The sequence below is a fragment of the Euleptes europaea genome, chromosome 1 (genome assembly GCF_029931775.1).
Source record: "Euleptes europaea isolate rEulEur1 chromosome 1, rEulEur1.hap1, whole genome shotgun sequence".
Taxonomy (NCBI): domain Eukaryota; kingdom Metazoa; phylum Chordata; class Lepidosauria; order Squamata; family Sphaerodactylidae; genus Euleptes; species Euleptes europaea.
This window is the reverse complement of record NC_079312.1, coordinates 131,149,179-131,169,915: the sequence shown is the minus strand read 5'-3', so window position 1 is coordinate 131,169,915 and position 20,737 is coordinate 131,149,179. Positions and strand designations below refer to the sequence as shown.

The 20,737-nt window shown below is 43.5% G+C and overlaps 1 protein-coding gene across 1 annotated transcript in view; it reads right to left on the bottom strand.

Moving 5' to 3' along the window:
* ABCC3 (ATP binding cassette subfamily C member 3) overlaps positions 1-20,737 on the bottom strand; it is a 100,236-nt gene that overhangs the window by 22,403 nt on the left and 57,096 nt on the right. The window contains exons 10-15 of the mRNA XM_056848510.1: positions 17,553-17,714; positions 12,769-12,861; positions 10,694-10,897; positions 7,313-7,459; positions 5,880-5,967; positions 4,162-4,228 (exon numbers count right to left, since the gene is read on the bottom strand). Of these exons, the coding sequence (XP_056704488.1) occupies positions 4,162-4,228; positions 5,880-5,967; positions 7,313-7,459; positions 10,694-10,897; positions 12,769-12,861; positions 17,553-17,714 (761 nt within the window). The remainder of the gene's footprint in view (positions 1-4,161; positions 4,229-5,879; positions 5,968-7,312; positions 7,460-10,693; positions 10,898-12,768; positions 12,862-17,552; positions 17,715-20,737) is intronic.

Here is a 20,737-nt window from a genome sequence, read left to right as displayed (position 1 = left end):
GAAAAAAATTAAGAGTCAGGCTGGGCTAATATAAAAATATTTGCACACAAGCAGTGGTGGCCAATGTAAATATAATAAAGCAGAAACAATAGTACAGCGGCACCTTAAAGATTAACAAATATATGATGGCATAAGGTTTTGTGGGCTACAGCCTACTTTGCCAGGTCTATAAGATGTCACAGTATCTGCTACTGCTGCAATAGACTTACATGGCTACCCCCCTGGGATTTCTCATAATAAAGTAGTGAATAGGCCTGCCCTCTGTCATTTGGTACATTTTTGCATGTGGTATGCTGTACTAGATCTGGCAGACGTTCAACACAACATTCCATCAGAGAGTCTGTTTAATCAGCTTTACACAGATTTAGGCATGTGGCTGGAGAGAACATAAAGAATGTTGACTGGAGTGTTAACGGCTTGCAGGAGAGGAAGGCTTGAAAGAAGCTCATGACATGGAAAACGCTCATGAAGCTAATAGTGGCCAAGTAGAGAAATAACAGAGAGATTTCCCATTTGAATGAGCTACACAGGGCTTCCTACTATAATCCACCAAGAGATTTCCAGAGCTGATTTGCATCACAGGGTGTGTGTGTTTTGCTAACATGCTTAGGTGATCAAGAGTTGACTCTGATGCCTTACAGCGCTCATGTAAAAAGTTTGACCTGACTGTAGCCCCATCACATCCTGGATCCACCCATATTACACAGATTTTTTTTGTCAGGAAATAATGTGTGCCTTGGGCAAGGGTCAAAGTTTTTTTTTTAAGTCCATTTTGGCACATTAAGATGACATCTGAAACAGAATAAGCTAGTTCCACCCTTAAAAACATAGATCTATAGTGCTATCCTAAGCAGAGTTCTAGCCTTCTAAGTCCACTTGAAATAAATGGGCTTAGATGAGTATTGTTGTTGCATTTCCTTCACTAAAAGACCTTATGCCTTCAGTAGAGATCTTTAGCTCAGATCCGGGTTACCTGCCCAACTGGCTCACTCGTCCTGACTTAGTTCAGAGAAAATCAAGGCACAATTGACCTGTGACCTTTTAAGTCTTCATTATGTGTGTATCTTTAATGCTGGCTAAGTCATGGTAAAGGGGCATGGATAAAAATAGGGCTCCATGGGAACTTATATACACAGTATATTTTACTTGATAGTTGCCGATAGTTGTTTACTTGATAATTGCTTCATTTGGATATTTTTGATTTCTGATTCTAAACAGTGGTTCTAAACAAGAATTCTAAACAGTGATTTCTAATTCTAAACTCTGAGTTCCCACACTTAACAGAGGCTGGCTGCAGTGAGCATGTCACATCTATTCTATGCCAATAAATTGGTTGCCAGTTTGTTTCCATTCCCAACACAAAGTTCCTTAAAGCCCAGAACAGCTATGGTCCACGGCTTCTGCTGGACTGCCTCCATCTGTATGTTTCCATTCTTGTTCTGGGGTTAAATGAGGGAGCTTTACTGGGGGAATCCCCAGTTGAATACATATAATTAATTTATCAGAACATCGGTCCATCAGGGTCAGTATAGTCTGTTCTGATTGGCAGAAGTTCTCCGGGGTCTTGTGTAGAGATCTTTCACAGCAGCTACAACCTGATCCTTTTAAAACTGGAGGTACCGGGGATTCAACTATGACCTTCTGCCACCAAGTGGATGTTCTACCACTGAACCATGGCCCCTCCCCTAAAGGGAACTGCAGTCATTGGTACCCACACAAGGGCCTTCATGGTTGTTGCCTGTACTCTATGGAACTGGCAGAGCTACAACTGGAGAGTTATTGTAAAACCTCAAGCAAACTGCTTCCCAGTGAATCTGAGAAATCTTGAGCTCAGTAGGTTGAAACTTGAACGAACAAATAATGCTCAGCTCATTTTTAAAGAAAGTTTTTTGATCAATGCTAAATGTATTTTGTATGTTAGGTTTTCTGGTGCACACAGCGCAGAATGTGGGAAGTTCACCGGACTCTCAAAAAAATATATCCAGTTTATAAAACTAACCTCACCCCACCTTAGCATGGGTATAATCTAGCCAAAGTTAAACATTTTTATGTTGCATGGATTTCAACAGCTTGGTAAATGTCTGCTGAAGGAAGGTATTTCCATCATGAGAACTGGGCCGCCTTGCCTCCCCCTTTTCACTGCAGTCCCAAATGACTCCTGAAACACTGCTCCAATGGGGATGGGGAACCTCTAGGAATAGCAGGTGTGGGGAGAATCAGCAGGAGGAGGAAGGAAATGGTGAAATCTTCTCTTCCTTTTCTTCAGCAGAAATTTTCACTGGCTGTGGAACAGTGTGAGAGAGTTAACCATGAGTTCACCTCTGCCAGTGAAATCAATGGAATTCAAAGTGCTCAAGAAGTTGGTTCTTACCCCATATCTATAGCATTGATAGCTGCTAACAGAAGTTGGATTATATCCAAATAAACTTTGGGCAGGGTTTCCACTGGCCAGTATAAGTTCCCTAAACAGTTTTATGTACCACCATCTGAGTTCTAGCCTGTCTCCCCATACCATCAGTGCTTCTTTATCATCACCAATCTAGCCCTCTCCTGGCAGACCTTTCAGGAATTATCGCAGCAATGAAGGGACATGATAGAGGTTTATAAAATTATGCACTGGATGGAGAAAGTGGATGGAGGGACTTTCTCTCCCTCTCTCATAATACTAGAATTCAGGGGCACCCAAGTTGATGGGCAATAGATACAGAACAGACAACAGGAAACATCTATTTATTCAATGAGTAATTAAATTGTGGAATTCACTGCCAGTGGAGGTAGTGTTGGCCATAAGCATATACGGATTTAAAATGGATCAGACAGATTCATAGAGGATAGCTTCATCAATGGCTACTTGACATTGAGAGTAAAGGGAACTTCCATATTCATAGGCAGTAAACCTCTGAAACGTGATGCTAGGAGACATCAGGGGAAGGTCCTGGCCTTTGTGCCCTGTTTATTTGGCCCTTCAGGGTAGGCTGCTGTGTGAAACAGAATGCTGATCTAGATGGACCACTGGTCTGATCCAGCAGGGCTCTCTTTATGTTCTTAATTTCCATAGTTGCATCCCACGCAGCTGCAGCTCTGTTTGAAAAGCCCGAACCACATGGACAGGGCAAATCACAGGGGTCCTTTCCTACCCTACTGGTGTCCACTAAGGAGAATGGGAAGGATTCATGCAATAGGAAGGAAGGACCACATGAATGCAGCAAGGACCACATGGCCACATGAATGCAGCAAATACCATGGGATGAAGCCATCAAAAAAGCAGCTCCCACACCACTGCGATGTCATATGAAAAGGCCCTCAGACATTTTGTAAAACTCCAAATGCTTTTGACAGATTCAGTCATACCTTTTGACTGGGGGTAGGGGCCTCAACTAAATTTCCAGAATCTATTTTTAGCACAAGATTTGCACTTTCTTGCTAGAGAACTTGGTTTATGCTGCTGCTGAGCCTGTTCAGCCTTGTTGATTACCTCCTACAAAACTCTGACCCAGTGCCTCAGGAAAAAAAGCTTTTAACAACCCTCTCTGGTTTACACCACTGTTGGGTAAACTCCTGTTCTCTGAAAGTCGACATAATATTAATGGCTGGGTTGAATTTTCTTTACTCTGGAAGCAACCAGCCACTTCCAAGCACTTCCTCAGCTGTGTTAAAAAGCAGATGAAAAGTTTAAAGGGCGTGCTTGGCAGATGTTTATGTTATGCAACAGGAATATTCTTGCAAGTTTGGCCAGCTTCACTAATGCCAGACGCTCTTCAATGCAGCCTGATCCTTTTGACACCTCTATTCCTCATCCCTCTGGATTAAAGAGGTGGGGACTCGGAGGACAAATGTGAGGGAGCTGCTGAGCAGTCAAGTGCTATCCACCTCAGTGTGTCAGTCTGCCTCTACCGCGCCACCTCTCCTCTATGACACTAGAGGCATGTGTGCGATGTCCCAGCTTTCTCCGTAGAGGAATGCTGTGAGCAAGCCCAGCAAATCCCCCTCTGTGCACCTGTGCTAATATACTGCTACTGTAACCAACTTGGAGGCGCACAGTAATTTTTACTGACTTCCCCCCTCTTTCTTTCCCCTTAAGATAGCAAGTGTCTGAAACTCCGTGCCATGAGCAAAAGCAGCAGGAAAATATTGGCGTATACAATTGAGCATTGTTCTTACTCTTTCAAAGTTGGCTCAAGATCCCTTGCCCAGCTGAACGTTCCATCCCTTACAGTAACAGCATACCCTGTACAAAAAAACAACAACACCATACAAAATAATTAAGGAAGGTGGAGAGCAAAAATTCTCATAGTCAACGTGTTGCTACCGGGAGAAGCAATCTTTGTTGGTGAGATATGAGGAACCACTGTGATAAGTTTCATTCTTGCTTGATCCTGAAGAAGCATCCTGTCACATGCCCGGCCACAAATCATGCCGCTGAGGTCAATTCTAGGCCAAACTTTCAAACATTACAGAACTGGTGGTATCTTTTAGAGAGAGTGCTATGGAATAGCGTGTTTCTGCAGTAACATCCATTATTCTCCAAGCAATGGCCATGTTTATGGACTACAAACAACAGCTTGAAAATAAGGGACACTCTGCAACCCTAACTTAAATATTTATCCAATAGCAATTACTGAGACACACACTTGTTTATCTTCCCTATCCAGCCATGGCTGTTCTCTAGAGATTATACTCAAGTGCTTTGTGCAGCCAATTTTCAGTAGCTCAAAAACAGTTTAACGCTTTTTTCCCTGAAAAAGGAGAGGCTATCCCAAGGACTGCTGCAGTTGACTAGGGTGCTGCTAGGGAACTGGATTCCCCGGCTCCATGAAGTTACGAAACATACAGGCTTTATATGCTATTGCATTAGCCACCCAAGGGCCACAGTCCCTTTCTCTCTCTTTGTTCAGAGTAACTGGATTACAAAGGACATTGTATATTGTGAAATAGAATCACCCACCACAAATCTTGGGTGATGCAATCAGTTGCCTGTGACAATCCTAAGCAGACTTAACACCCTTCTCACGCTACATTGCAACATTTTCTCTAGTTCTGGCTTTTTTCTTTGGCCAAACTGTCGACGGAATTTACAGTGTAAAGAGGTATATGGCAGCATCATTCACATCACAGCCACGTTTAATAAATTGTTAAGGCTTCAGTCCTGATTTACTGTTTATGGTGAATGGTACTGCAGCTTGGAGCAAACTGAGTATTTCTGTGGATTGAACAATTTCTGTCTGCAGAGTGAGACTTTCTCGTCTTCCCCTTCCTGCTGCAGTTGAACATGCCCCCCAAATGTAACTGCTAGGGCACAGGGAACCCCCACCCTGGAATGGCCTTTAGTAGTTAAGGAAGTAGTTAAGGAACAGCCTTTAGTAGTTACGGAAGTTCTTTCTAGCTGCATTCTTTAGATGCTGTGATCCAGCATCACCATACAAATGAAGTCTTTTCTGCCCAATCTCTCTGCTAAACTCCCCCACATCAGCATTTTTACCTGGAGTAATCTTTTTTTAAAAAAAATTAATTTAATTTTTTGAGAGAAAATTTTATAAACAATATATCTTCTTATACATTTAGTTTACCTCTTTTTTCCCCTTCCCTCCCCCCCTCAGACCAAAGGCTCCCTTTACAGTTTTAACCATGAGCACAATCTTTCCATCTTATATGCTATGTGTGAATTGGCTTCTTCTTTTTTTATCCATTCCATATAACTTGACCATTTTTCTTTAATATCCTGTATTTTATTTTCCCACTTATCATCTTGGGTTATACGTGCAATAACTTCGGATTGAACCTGATCGAAAAGATAATTGTTCCACTTTTCCATTGACCACTTGTCATAATCTTTCCAACCCGCTGATATCAACGCCTGGCCCGCTAATATCATTTTTTACCTGGAGTAATCGACTTCGTTTCCACAGAGCTTGGATCGAGTTCCTCATGCGACAAGAAATGCTGGATCCTCTTCAAGGAAACACTCGTCTGAGGAGAAAATGCTTATTTTGTTAATTCTGCTGTATGAGAAATAGATAACAGGTTGTACATTCCCTTTACATGGATTAGAGTTCTCAAGCAGCTCTCCTAATGCAAGAACATTACCGCACCATTTCCCCCCCAATGGACAGCAGCTAATCCACATCAGTTAAAAGCTCACCCAGAAAGTAAAAAAGCTGGACCTACATTAAGGGCCAAAGAGAAGTGGCAGAAGCCAACTTGCTTGTTTACACTTGGTATGAAGCAGGAGCTGGAGAGAAAAATCCCAAATGTTTGGATATTTATGCTAAGTGGATTTGGACCTAAGCCAGTTTTCTTTCTAAGACTGACAAGTGGATTTCTCCAATCCCATGCAAATCCCCATCTCTGATATCAGAGGCTACTTTTATCAAATCAGAGCCATATACAATATAGTCCCACCTCCATCAAGCACCTGGTAATGGCTCTGAACTTCCATGACAAATAGATAGTCTGGTCCAAACTGGATTGTCCTTTGTCCAAAAGGGATTAACAGCCCATTCCTGAGAATTAGGCCGAAAGTTCTTTGGAGGCGGCGTGACCTCGCCGCCAGAATAAGTGAATGTAATTGCGCAATTACACACACTTACGCTGGCAGCGAGGCCAGTCCCACTGACGGCCGAGCACAGCAAGACAGCGCCTCGCCCCATGCCAGTGTGGCCTCTCTGTGGCGCAGGCCACGGCGTAGAGAGGCCGCGCCAGCGCAGGGGGGCATTCCGGGGGTCGGCCAGGGGGAGGAGCCACCGGTTAGGAGGCTTCCCAGCAGTTCGGCGCTGGGAACGGTGTGCTGCACCTGCTTTTTAGCAGGCACAGCCTCTTCCCCGCCGACTCCAGACGCTGACTTTTCAGGAATTGGCTGTAAGTCTGCCAGAATGGTCCAATGTGGAATGGAAGTGAATAGCTCATTCTAATGGAATCTCTAGGGGACCAAGATCCCAGACACTCTAGGCGGCGCTCTTGAGCCTTAGCAAGCTTTAGGATTACTGTCACATACTCTTCCTTCAAGGAGGTAGGAGCAGAGTATGCAGTTCTGCCCTCCTCTCTGTTATAGTCACAATAGCTCTGTAAGGTAGGTTAGGCACGAACACACACATGCGTGAGACTAGTCCAAGGTCACCCATGGAGGAGAAGTAGAAGGTAGCTGTGAGCTCAGGTTTCCCCTGCCCTGGTCTTACATTCTATTACATCACATTGGCTCTCCAACAGGTCTACCACTGTTTCATCTTGTCTGACTTAGATATCTGGCCATATTCGTGATCTGCAAAGTCCTGTTTGCTTTCAGTGTAAGCTTCTTCTTTTAAGACAACAGCCTTACCTGTGCAATATTGCTAATGACCTGAGGGAGCATGCTGAGTGGAAACCTCAGAATATTAAACAAGGAGAGAGACACAAAAGCTTTCTCTGCATCAAGGACATGCTTTTCATCCACGGTGACATAAACAGAAAATGTGGTCAGGGCAACCTGGAAATACAAGAATAGAAAGCAACATTTTCTACTGAAGGAATGAAAAATTGCTTAGATTATTTGTTATGCTAATGTGCTGTTGAAAAAGAAGGCTTGGTGTGATGCCACAGAAATACAAATGTGATACAAAGAAATTAAAATAATCAAGCCAGTGAATGTTGCATTTTTCAACAACAAACACTTAGTATTCCACTACAACAAATTTGGGGGCCATGGGGAAATCACAGGTAGAATAAACTTCTGGGACATTCCTGGCTCGGTTCTTCCCATTTGGGGCTTGAATAAGTCAATTTCCTCATCTCCTCCTTTAACTGACAGGATTCATTGCCTCCTGCAGCAGTACTTATCGGGCCTTTGGAAGGGGAAGGTCTTTTTTTCATGCACAAAGAATGAGGGATAGGACTAGAACCCCATAGGAAAAAGTCCCACACTGGTGACAACTGGTGTCTGATGGCAACCCTTTGACTCCAGTCTGAGAAGTATTGTTTAAACCAGTCCAGAGCACATCTTGATGCCCACTTTTGTCTCCAAATGTCTCAACAAGATGGCATTGTCCACTGTATCAGAGGCTGCATGTAAGTCCACCGGGAGCAACAAAGAAGCATGGTCTTTGTCTATGTTCAGACAGAGGTCAGCAACCAAACCTACCACAGCAGTCTCTGACCCAAAACCTGGCTTGAAACCAGAATGAAAAGGATCCAGAGCAGCTGAGTTGTCCAAGACAACATGGAGTAGGTCAGAGACTGGGTGATAACTGACCACATCATTTTTCTGTAGGTTTTTTTAAAATCGTGGATGGACAATTGCCTTTTTTGGGCAGCCGAGGAAGGTTCCTTGAGTTAGTGATTAATTTATGATGGACACCAAGGGCTTGGCGATGAGGTCGGTACGTGATTTTAGTGGCCAGAATGAGCAAGGGTCCACGTCACAAGTAGAGATCTTCACAGATCCCAGGATTCTGTCAACATCCACCACATTAATTGGGTCAAAGTGGTCCATAAACAGACCAGACAATGTATTATACGTTTCTTCTGACATATGTTACAGCAAGCATACAGATCAGTTAGTATTTTTATCAGCAACATTTTTTTGCAAAAGTATCACTACTAATCGTTTGTCAATAAAGATTTAGCTATAACAAGCCTGTGAATTAAAGCTCTGGGGAGAAATCTGATCTTTGATTCCACTTCCCTGGCTGGGGAACTAAGCATATAAATGTGTTATATTATGCAAACAGGGTCTGGTGGGTTTGGTACAAAACTAAGTTGCAGCAGAGAGCTCTATTTTAATATGTTATACACCTGCCTGAGAGAGTGTTTTCCCTTGGGCATGTAGTGTTTAAAACCTAATATCCCACAACTCCTAGCTGTTAATGTTTACCTCAGTTGTCTGTTTCCTTCTGAATAAACTCTGGGTCTAGTTCACTTTATAAAGGAAACCATCCTTTTTCCTGTCAGTTGACATTATTATCCCTCACTTATGAATTCAGGTTTGGATGGGTATACACCCAAGCCCAGGTTTTATCCTCTTGTACATTTTTTAAAAATCTCCCTGGGAACCCCAGTGCAGTGGGGCAGGTGGGAAATTGTGAATCAAGAAAAATCTCATGGGGTAGTGTCTAGCCTCCAAGACAGCCATCACACAGGCCCAATGAAGTCACTCAAAACTCACAGTTCTGGCCAGCTGAGGGCCGCTAGTCTCAGGTGCTAGGGGGCAATCAGCAGGAATGGGTACCTTCATCATGCCTTTGCTTGTGAGCTTCTTAGATGTTAGTCACCATGGGAATGGATTATCAAACCAGACGGCCCTCTGGCCTACCCACCAAAGGCATGTTCTTAAACACAGCTTCAGAATTCAACCAAATTCCAGCACTTTGAAGCCTAGCCTTGCTGGATTTTTGGCATGCAGCCCAACAGTACAAGAAAACTCCAATTCTCTTGCTCTACAGGTTGGGGATGCAAAATTTAGTGGAGGTGGGGAAGGTCAGTGATATTTAAACATTTTATTAAAAATGTGATTACATGTCAAAACTAACAACATAAAATGCCCACTGGAAGGAAAAAATGAAACAGTAATATTTGATTTTTGGGGGGAAAAAATTAACAGAACAAGGGAAAGCATTAACTGCATGGATCTAGCTGATCATTTTCTTGCTGGAGCAAATGTATATATATCACAGCAAGCATGGCTGTTTTGTTTTTTGGTTAAAGTAGCCATTAAGACCAGGGTGATCTGGCCATGGGGATCCATGCCACAGTAACCTTGAAGCTAGACTAGTGTGATGCACTCTACATAGGCCTGCCCTCAAAGACAACCCAGAAATTCCAGCTGGTACTACTGAATGTCTCAGCTTGATTATCATCAGGAACTAGGCGAAGTATGCCTATCATGCCTGTTCTGCAGTCGCTTCATTGGCTACAAATTCGTTCCCAGGTGCAATTCAAGGTACTGACCATCACCTAAATAGCCCTTGGTAAGATCAGTACCCGAGCATTCTCCATCGTGGCTCCTACTTTGTAGAATGTCCTGCCTGAGGAGGTCAGGAAGGCTCCTATACATCTCATCATTCCACAGAAAGCGTAAAACAAAATTGTTCAGGAGGGTCTTTTTACAGAGAATAGGGCCATAGCTTATGGAACTGTTTATTGTACGCATTGCTTCTTTTTACTGCATTGTTCTTTGATTTCTGTAATCCAGTATTTGCATTTCTTATGTCATGTCTTATACAGTTTCAACTGCTTTGCAAAAAGTTTTAATCCACCATGAGTCTCAACAAGAAAGGTGAATTCTAAATAAAGTAAATAAATAGATACTGATGAAGGAATTTTGTTATTTAGTCTTGCACAAATACTATGAATTGTCTGTTTCTGCATTATCATTGTATTGCTGGACAAGGCCACTTGGTTGCACAAAAAAAGAGGGTTGAGTTGAGATGAAGCTGCCTGGTGTCTTAGCTGTCAGACTGAACAGTGTCTGTACTGGTCACATAGCACGGAAGTTAGGACAGCTGCCAATTTATAATTTCCATGGGATTTGGTACATGAGTGAAAGTGAAAGTGTGACTTCTTTTAAACTGAAAGCTTAAAAAAAATTCCAATGGAAACAGTGCCTATAAACTGCAGGCATTTTGCAGGTTTTTCTTCTCCCTCCTGAAAAGTTACAGAGGGGTTGCCCTGCCATGTCACAGGCAGCTCCTCTGAAATAATTACAAGGTACACCAAGAAATCTTACCAGAAATGGTGCGCTAACCCATGCAAACGTTGACAAAGAATTGAGATAGGCTGCCTTCCTCAAGACTCTGAGTTCATTCTTCCGTATCTCTAGAACCTTCTGTGCAAAGGACGGTTCCCAAGCATATAGCTTCAGCACCTTTATACCATTGAGAATTTCATTCATCAGCTTGATGCGGGAGTCTTTGTATCGCATCTGTTCCACCTAAATGATTTAAGACATCATTAGCTATTATGCCTAAGCTGACAACTTGTACTGCAAATGGTCCCAATGTCTCCATGTGAAAAAATAAACCCAAATGAACTATGAAATACCACCTCCATCATTGTACATGAATCACACACCTGTACAGCACTGTAGACAGATATGTTGGTTACAAGCATATGTTTTTATGGGCTCGGCATAGCGGGTAAATTGTAGTCACAAATGTTTGCAAGTATCAACAGTTTAACTTGTAACATGAAGTTTTGCTCTAAGAAAGGATGCTGAATTATATTCTCTTAGGCCTTATGTCTGTGTTAAGCACCGCCAAGTCACTTCCAACTTATGGTGACTATACGAATCAATGTCCTCCAAAATGTCCTATTATTAACAGCCTTGCTCAGCCATTGCAAACTGAGGGCCGTGGCTTCCTTGATTGAGTCAATCCATCTCATGTTGGGTCTCCCTCTTTTCCTGCTGCCTTCAACTTTTTCTAGCACCTTTGTCTTTCCCATTGACTCTTGTCTTTTCATAATGTGACCAAAGTACGATAGCCTCACACTCTACTCCAAACCACATTTCAAAGGAATCTACTTTCTTCCTGTCAGCTTTCTTCGTTGTCCAACTTCCACACCCTTACACAGTAATAGGGAATACTATGGCATGGGTTAACTTTATCTTGGTTGCCAGTGACACATCCTTACACTTAAGAATCCTTTCTATCTCCTTCATGGCTGCCCTTCCCAGTCTCAATCTCCTTCTGATTTCTTGGTTGCAGTCTCCCTTTTGGTTGATGATGGAGCCAAGGAATAGGTCTTACTGGGGCAAAATGCAACAGAATAAGTAATCTGCAACATCACAGATATTATATTAGAGGTTTTTTTAATCCTTTGCAGTTTGCCATTTGTGTTTGTTTACATTTTAAATCCCTTCAGAAAACCCATGACTTAAAAAGAAACTTTCAGTGCATACAGGTAAACTTCCATCATGCTCCACTTGTAAAACATGTCTTACTTTCTCCTGCTCACTGATTAGGTCATGTTGTAATTTGGATATTCGAAGAGAAGCATGTTAAGGAGTTCATGGAGATTTAGCAGATAGAAGTGTAGGCAACAAAGGGATCTGGAAGCTATCATTTAAGCCTATGCAAACACATGAAGGCAAGCTACCCTTTTCAAAACCTACTGAAATGACATCTTTATGGCTACCCCAATTTCTTGGATTAAAATCTACCTTGTGCGATGCAACATCTTTTTGTATCTATAGAAAACTACACAGAGAGGGAAAATATATGCATTTATGCACGGGAACCAGAAAGACAAACAGTGGAACTAAAACATCAATATAAAAAACGTGCACAGAGCCAGAAAAAACATATAAGCTGTTTCCACCCATTCAGGATGAGTAAAAGAGTAACTGCTAAGCCTCTTCTGCACATATCCACCAGCCTGCTCAGCCACTGAGCAAGTACAGCAGCTGACAGAGTGAAGAGCATTGCTTCCTCCCAGTCTCTGGGCAAGGCCTCCAGTCATGCTCTTTCCATTCACGTGAAACACAGAAATTACAAAGAGAAGGCACTAACCAAGTACTATGATAAAATGTTTCTGCTACCTCTGCACAGGGTAGAGGGGTTGAGCAGGGAGGCTATGTAGAATCAGGTCCAGGGCAGAAGATAAACAGGACTGTATCACGGATTCAGGAACAAGAATTTGATGCAGGTGAACAGGGTCAGGAAAAGGCTAACAGATATATTTAAGGAAAGGCAGAGGTCCAAGGGCAGGTGCAGTCAAATTGCTGTTGATCATCAGCATGCCAAAAAAGGTCTTCCTGTTTCCCTTTGCCAAGCAAAGGAAGACAGGGTAGAGTTCACCTACCTGAAATGCTCTGGTTTTCATGGCAATCACAGCATTGAATGGAATGAGTAAGACCATCACAGCGACTCCTGCCAGCACAGAAGGTCCTAAATCCTTCAAAGGATGAAAAGCAAGTCAACCATCATTCTGTTCTCATGCACTTAACACTTTATAAAGCCAGAAACGTTAGCTCTCCAGTCTCTAATACAACAAGCATTCCCAAAATAATTTTCATCTGGAACCTAGGACAACTTTGCATGGACAGGTCAGCTGACAGGTCAGAGTTGCTTCACTCATCCCAGGTGTTTCTTTCCTTCCCCAGCCACGTGCAGGCTCCCTGAGCATCTCTTGCTATCGTCTCCACCTCCTCCCTCATCTGCTCCTTGTCTCCTTTTAAATGTGCATGTTGGGATGTTGCAGCCTTGCATTAGAACTCTTGAATTTACTGGAGAAGGCAAAGCATTTTGGGAGGTGTTGTTGAAGGAACACTGCGGTTTTGCTGTTATGTCCGTTTGTTAAGACTATCGCTCAGACTGTCTGTCAGTTCTCTATCTTATTATACAAAGAATGTGTATTTAAGTCAGTTCTTACACTGTTATAGATGACTGTAAGAATTTAACTGTTTTGTGTAAGTTCAATATAACCGTATGAAAGTAACTAAGCAAGTTAATCTAAGTTTTAACAGTTCTGTGAGGAATTGAGTTTATTTCTCCACAAGCCTACTGATCCTAACAGATTCAGTAACCATAGGGTCTAAACTAAATTTCGCTGTTTTTAACTCTGCCTGGGATTCTGTAAAGAAAAAAAAGGGGCGTTCACAAGTTCTATCACATATTCAAATGAATATTGATTTTACTAAAAAGATCCCAGAACAGAGAAATAAACCTTTCTCTTCTTCACAGCTCGCCCTCGCAGGTTCTGCCCTCCTGCCGGCGTCTCCTCACCCTTGGCAGCCTGGTCGACTTGTCTTCCAGTCAGGCTGTTCGAAGGTTCCTGACGCTGCTCTGGTCCCGAGGGCCTGCTCTGACGGCCACAGGCTGTATTCAGATGCCCAATTTAACCATGGCTAAATAAAATCATGCATGTACCCAATTGATGTTAAGCTCTTGTGTGGGCTTGCCTCTTCCCTCTGACATGGGGTGAGAGGAAGCAAGGGTGATTTAAGGCTAATTCTAGTTACCGTATTTTTCGCTCTATAACACGCACTTTTTCCTCCTCAAAAGTGAGGAAAAATGTCAGTGCGTGTTATAGAGCGAATGCAACGGCAGCAGGGCGCGGAGCCGGGCCACCCCGGGAGCCGGCTGGGACGCCGCCAGCCAGCTGGGGTGGGAGGCCCCTCCCAGCCGCCCAGCGCAGCGCAGCGCAAATTAAAGACCCACCGCCCCCCTTCCCGGGACTCCCGGGAAGGGGGTCAGTGGGTCTTTAAACTCCTCTGCGCTGCCTGCCCAGGCAGCGCGGAACACTTCCCCCCCCTTCCCGGTCCGATGCTCAGCTGTTGGGTGGGACCCGCCCAACAGCTGAGCTGTGGGGGGAAGTGCTCTGCGCTACCTGGGCAGGCAGCGCAGAGCACTTTAAAGACACACCGCCCCCCTTCCCGACGGCCAGCTGGGAGGCAGGTGGGAGGCACAGAGCCGGCTGGGCACGTGCACGGACGGTTCAAGCCGGCGTTCCCCACCCCGACGGCCAGCTGGGAGGCGGGCGGGGCCGCACAGAGCCGGCTAGGCGCGAGTGCGGGCTCGCGCTTTCCGACACGCACGCACCCAGCTGGCTCTGTGCGGCTCCGCCCACCTCCCAGCTGGCCGTCGGGGCGGGGAACACCGGCTCGCGTCCCCACGCGCACGTGCCCAGCTGGCATTCGCTCCATAAGACAAGTTTTTAGAGGAGGAAAACAAGATTTTTTCTTGTTTTCCTCTAAAAACTAGGTGCGTCTTATGGAGCGGTGCGTCCTATGGAGCGAAAAATATGGTATGTGACATCACCAGAGTTCATTTCGTCCCCCACAAACCACAGTTTTTAACCAGGGTTTAATTCTGCTTTAGGATGCCATTTCATGGAATCAAAACTAGCTCCTGCTAAGCTGTGCCCCTACAATTGGTATGTCACAGTTAGCTGGAGTTAGCTTTAAACCACTGCTCCTTCATTGTGCTCCATGCAAGGAGGAAAAGAGAAGGAACCAGCAAGCGTGCGAACCCTGTGCAAGCTGGGTTTGTGTGTACTTTTATTTAACTGCAGTTAAATTGGATGGTTGAATGTAGCCTACGTAACTTTCTCTAAAGATTCTACAAATTGGATAAGACTTGAGAATTTAGCTTAACAAACAGGAGACCCACAAGGACTTGTGTGTGGGGGTGTCTCTTTTCCGCTCCTACACTTATTTTCTCTGTCTCTCTCCTGAAAGCCACCATACCTTTGTAGGCCTGACCAAAGGACTAATAAGAAAATGAACAAAAGAAATAAATGCTTTTGCTAGACTGAGGTAAAAGGCAGGCATGGAACTGCAAGGTAATGGATAAAAGACTCCTTGAATTAATAGTAGCTGCAAAAAGTAACTGCAAGAAGACAGGAGATAAAAGGATGATGTAAACCCACCTCCCCCAGGATTCCCCAGGGCGTTCATTGTTTCAGCAAGTGTGGGTTAGGTTGCTAACTTGGTCAAATACAGAAGTAGAGGTGTTACCTCATTAGCATAGTAAACTGCCCACCCTAAGGGGAGGAATCAGCTCCATTTTCTGATCATGGGAGCTATGGAGAGGTATGTTGTGGGTGTAACGGTACATTGTATGTATAAGGTGGGGAAAGAATGACGTATGTAATAACTGAAAGCTTGCAAGTATATAACTGTATGCTGAACTAAAATAGTCACTTCTGCCTTTGGACTAAAGCCTGTTATTCAGCTGAATAATAAATCTTTAAACTTTCTCCTGCCTCCGTGGCTTTTATTGGGCTATAAAGGCACCAAGGGACGAACCTGTTGACTGTAAAACTGTCACCAGTCAACACCTTCTCTTTTTGCCATCCAACAGCCAACCTACCTTTATCTACCCCTCCATCTTCAGGTTTCCCTCCCATCCAGCAGCCTCTACCTGTGAAAACTAGGGCCCAGTTGTGTGGTGCCAGTTGCTGGGCCAGGCCCACTGCACGCTAGAGTAGCCACACGGACTTGAAGTGGGCTCCTCACTTTCCCTGTATCCCCTCAATGCACTATTTCCTTTTCCCTCCTCCTGGCAACTCCCATATCCTCTCCCCTTTCCCTGCTTCACTCTCTCATTCTTAGCCATTCATCAACCTATCCTTTATCTGCCTCCCATCTTCACGTACTTTACTCTACTGACAGAAACAAAGCCTGGAATGCTGGCAAAACTGTTGTGGTTGCCTAGCCGTGGTCACTGAGGGTATCCATTTCGTAAAGCTACAGACACTCCTTTTATCATTTTTTTTTAACCCCTCCCCAATGTTTATCCTCAGATTTGGCTGAATTGAGAGTTAGAATGTACAAGCAGGGATCCTCAGGGAACATGTGGGGAGGGGGCATCCCATTCCCTCTGCCTTTCCTTCCTCCCTTCTTCCCCACTCCACCCCTATCCATGCTGCTCTGCCTACCCACCTCCATCCTCAGTACCGCTTCCCGTCTTTCCTTCCTCCTCTCCCCTCCGCCCCTTGCTGCTCTTCCTACCACCACCCCATCCTCAGCACTCTGCTTGTCCACCTCCTCCCACCCCAGGGGAGCATGGGCCAGCCTTCTTGGGTGTATGCCTAACATATCCCCAAGCGGAGAGTTGTGCCAGGAACTGCAGCAACATTGGGAGCTGCGCCAGACCCAGGGCAGTGACAGAAGGGGCTAGTGGCAAGGTGGAGAGATGTGATTGGCCTGGGGCCTGCAACAGCGATGTTGGGAGTTGCACCAGGCCTGGGGGCTTCAGCAGTGATGGGGGGGCAGGGCTCGATGCTGGAGCAACAACAATGGCTCCTCTCCCAGCCAGGTAACATTATGTGACAGTTGCAGCTTTTCCTTGTTTCCCTCCCCAGTGTTCTGCTCTCCCATCTCCCTCCCCCACAACAAGGAGTCCAGCCACTCGCCAGCCACAGCCTGCCTACTGTGCTTTCCACTTACTGCCTCACCAGTGGCTCCAATAGAGAAGTATTGCTCTGTTTTGGGAGATTTATACCCCCCCCATTTTTTCCCCTTGGTTTTCAGATTCTTCTCCTCTAAGTTTGTTGAAAAATCTTCCTTTTGTGTAAGTGCCCTCAATCCAAGGATTTAAGGATCTGCAGATGGGGCCACACTTCACTACCAGAATACATGATAATGGTGATATTGATTCTTGTAGGTTATCCGGGCTGTGTGACCATGGTCTTGGTATTTTCTTTCCTGACATTTCGCCAGCAGCTGTGGAAGGCATCTTCAGAGGAGTAACACTGAAGGACAGTGTCTCTCAGCGTCAAGTGTGTAGGAAGAGTAATATATAGTCAGAAAGGGGTTGGGTTTGAGCTGAATCATTGTCCTGCAAAAAGTATCAAAGGTAATGTGCTAATCATTGTCCTGTAAGTATCAAGATAATGTGACTATATATTACTCTTCCTACACACTTGACACTGAGAGACACTGTCCTTCAGTGTTACTTCTCTGAAGATGCCTGCCACAGCTGCTGGCGAAATGTCAGGAAAGAAAATACCAAGACCACGGTCACACAGCCCGGATAACCTACAAGAACCAATGAACTCTGACCGTGAAAGCCTTCGACAATATAATGGTGATAGTTCAGCATAATGTTGAAGGGAAGAGAACAAACAAAGAAGTTTTATACCTCCCAGAGAAAGTATAAAGCAAGGAAAATCTGGAGCGGGGCAGACCATAACATGTTTAAAAAGGTCGTCAAATCCATGAATCTCTGGGCATCCACTGACATCAGGTTGACAATTTCTCCAACAGTTGAGGAGCGCTTTGCTGAGTTGGTGATGACTAAAGACTGAACAGACAGTGAAAATCACACTCAGTTATACTTATTTTACTTATCCCATAAACTATTCCAGCATAGCACACTGAAGTCCCTTCTGCCCTTTGTGACAATCTGGATTATTGCATGCATTCTTGTTTTATTGATTTAAGGAGCAACAATATTCTCCACTTGGACAAGAATTACGGCTACTATAAACATTTGCTTTTTGTTTTCAAAGTCCAGGAACTACAAACAGAAGACAATAAAAGCCAATTTTACCTTGGTGACAAGCTCTTCAGACAGTGCTGAGCTCATACATGGTAACATTAAAATTACACTAGTAATATTTGGTATAGTGTAGCATACTGATTAAGAGCATGAGCTGGATGTCTTTGGTTCTATGTCACAGTCTAGCCAGGAATTCACAAGGTGCCCTCCGATACACCACTTGTCTTTCAATTGTCCTAACTGATTATGGAGGTAACAGTGGCCTACCATAACTGAGTTAATGCTTGTAAATATTTTATTTATTTACTGTATTTATAGTCTGCCTTTAAGAGACACAAAGTAAACGTTTAAACCATGTAAACTGATACAATCAATACTAGGAGGCATCTCATGAGCAATGCACTAGGACTAGGGTTATCTAAATCTGAATAAGCATCACATATTAGGCATGATACAGAGTGTGGTTACAATGAACAAAAATGTTATTACATCAATAGAAAACAATGAATTGACAACAGGGTAATAGATGCAGCAAACAGATAATATGGCTGACACGGTGGTATAAGCCACAGTCCCTTCCCTTTATAAAGCACCTTTGTGAACTATTCTGTTATGGCACAACCCAATTACCTTTACAGAAAAGCTCTCCTGAACAACTCCATTTTACATAGTTTTTAACACCTGACATGTGCTAGAAAAATGCTAAATATTATTATTGTTGTTAGCAGAGAGCTGGACAGCCTTCCCTGTAACATGATGATGTATTACCAGTGTTTGACATTCCAATCACAAAAAATACGGGCTTTCATATTAGAAAGCATTAAATTGAGCTCTTTTCATTAAACTCATATGAAGAACTGGTTTCCATGTTGCCAGAAGAAATGGAAGCCACTTTAAGTCAATTTATGGAGCAGCTGCAAGCAGAATGGATGCTGTTGTGCAATAGGTTATCTTGTAAGCTTATCTGTAGCAAAGCAAAGATTCATCAAAACCCTGGCAACTCATTACAAGGGTAAAAAGGGGAGTGCTTCTGGTACACATTGTGCCTTTACATGATGCACTAATTGGAGTACACACACTTAAGCAAACTCATGGGCAGAACTTGCAAAACATCTGATTAATTAGATGGTTTAGCACAAAGGAGGAGAATTTCGCAAGCAGCTGTAGCTGGGATATCAGGCACATTGTCAAGAGCATGCAAGTATATATGTGCAAATGTTAAAGCCACAATATGTATGTACATAACTGTATTCAAATACAATTAATTCAAGAAGTATTTTCAATTGGCACATGTTCATTAAGCTTTTTTTAAAAGATCAAATTGATATAAAACATATGATGGTAATTATCATTCACCATAAATCACAGATACCTTCATATAGAACAAACTAATGCTTGGGAACCCCTTCATATATCTACTTAGGAGATGATTTTACACCTTCATAATTCCATAAACACTAAAATAGAGATCAGGCACTAATGTGTGTGTGTGTGTAAAGTGCAGTCGAGTCGCAGCTGACTTATGGCGACCCCTTTTTGGGGTTTTCATGGCAAGAGACTAACAGAGGTGGTTTGCCAGTGCCTTCCTCTGCACAGCAACCCTGGTATTCCTTGGTGGTCTCCCATCCAAATACTAACCAGGGCCGACCCTGCTTAGCTTCTGAGATCTGATGAGATCAGGCTACCCTGGGCCATCCAGGTCAGGGCCAGGCACTAGGCAGGCAGTAAAATTTGCTGTGTCAAGCATGTGCAAAACACAGAAGCAGCCTAATGTCTGGATACATCAAGGCTATTTTGGCCTCATGGAAATAATAATTTTAAACCATGAAAACAATGGATAAATAGCCTCTACAAAATAGCCTCTACAAACCATTGACTTCAATGGACTTTGAATGGGAAAACTAAGTAATAAGGGCAGCACTAAGGAAATGCAGGTACAAGGTATTTGACTGTGGGAGGGGGAGTCAAACCAGAGATCTGGGTTGAGCATTAGACTGAAGGATACTTAAGTAGTGAAGAATTAATGGGACAAGTGGGTAGCAGCTCGGGTATGTGTGGAATGTGAATTATCTGGAAGCATTTATGAACACACTGTAAATGTCAGAACACTAAGAAGAAACCTGGAATTATGTATGCAGGATTATCGCCGGTTGAGATAAGCCTTTTGCAGTTGCCTGAAGTACACTACTCAGAAATTGCACTAATTATGAATATTAATACCCCCCACCTCTCCAAGGAAGATGTTTTTCCATTCGATTTGCTTTTAAAAGCTTTGTTGGAAAGACAGCAGTTGCCAAAATGTCACCAATATCAGCATTAATGGATGCAGGTAACACTTAAGCCACATTCCCAGATATAGGTCACAAAGCTCTTAGCCACAGCGGTTGAATGTTTCCATTTTAGAACTTGCAGCTAGATTTTGTTCTAGCCAGTCTAATACATTCTTTGAATGCTTCTATGGGAACAAACCAGGGACATTACATTTCACATGTAGTGAAAATCCCAATTTTGAAAGTTTAAAATATTTGCTATTACATTACTTAAGATCTGATGAATTCATTAATATTGGGCCTTTTCAGGTATCCTCTATTTTGCTGTGGTTTAGCACAATATGAAACTGCTCCAAGGTTGACGTGATGCTGTTTGTATGTATTTATCAAGGGCAAACATGCATCAAGATCATTGTTATCTGGCTGACATGTGCTAGCAGCCAGCGCTTGGCTGCTGCTTTGCCGAGTGCACTTGGAGCATAAAGTAAACCATTGTTCAATATCATTTATTTGTCTGTGACCACTGGGTCACTGCAGAATGGGAAAACAAATTTT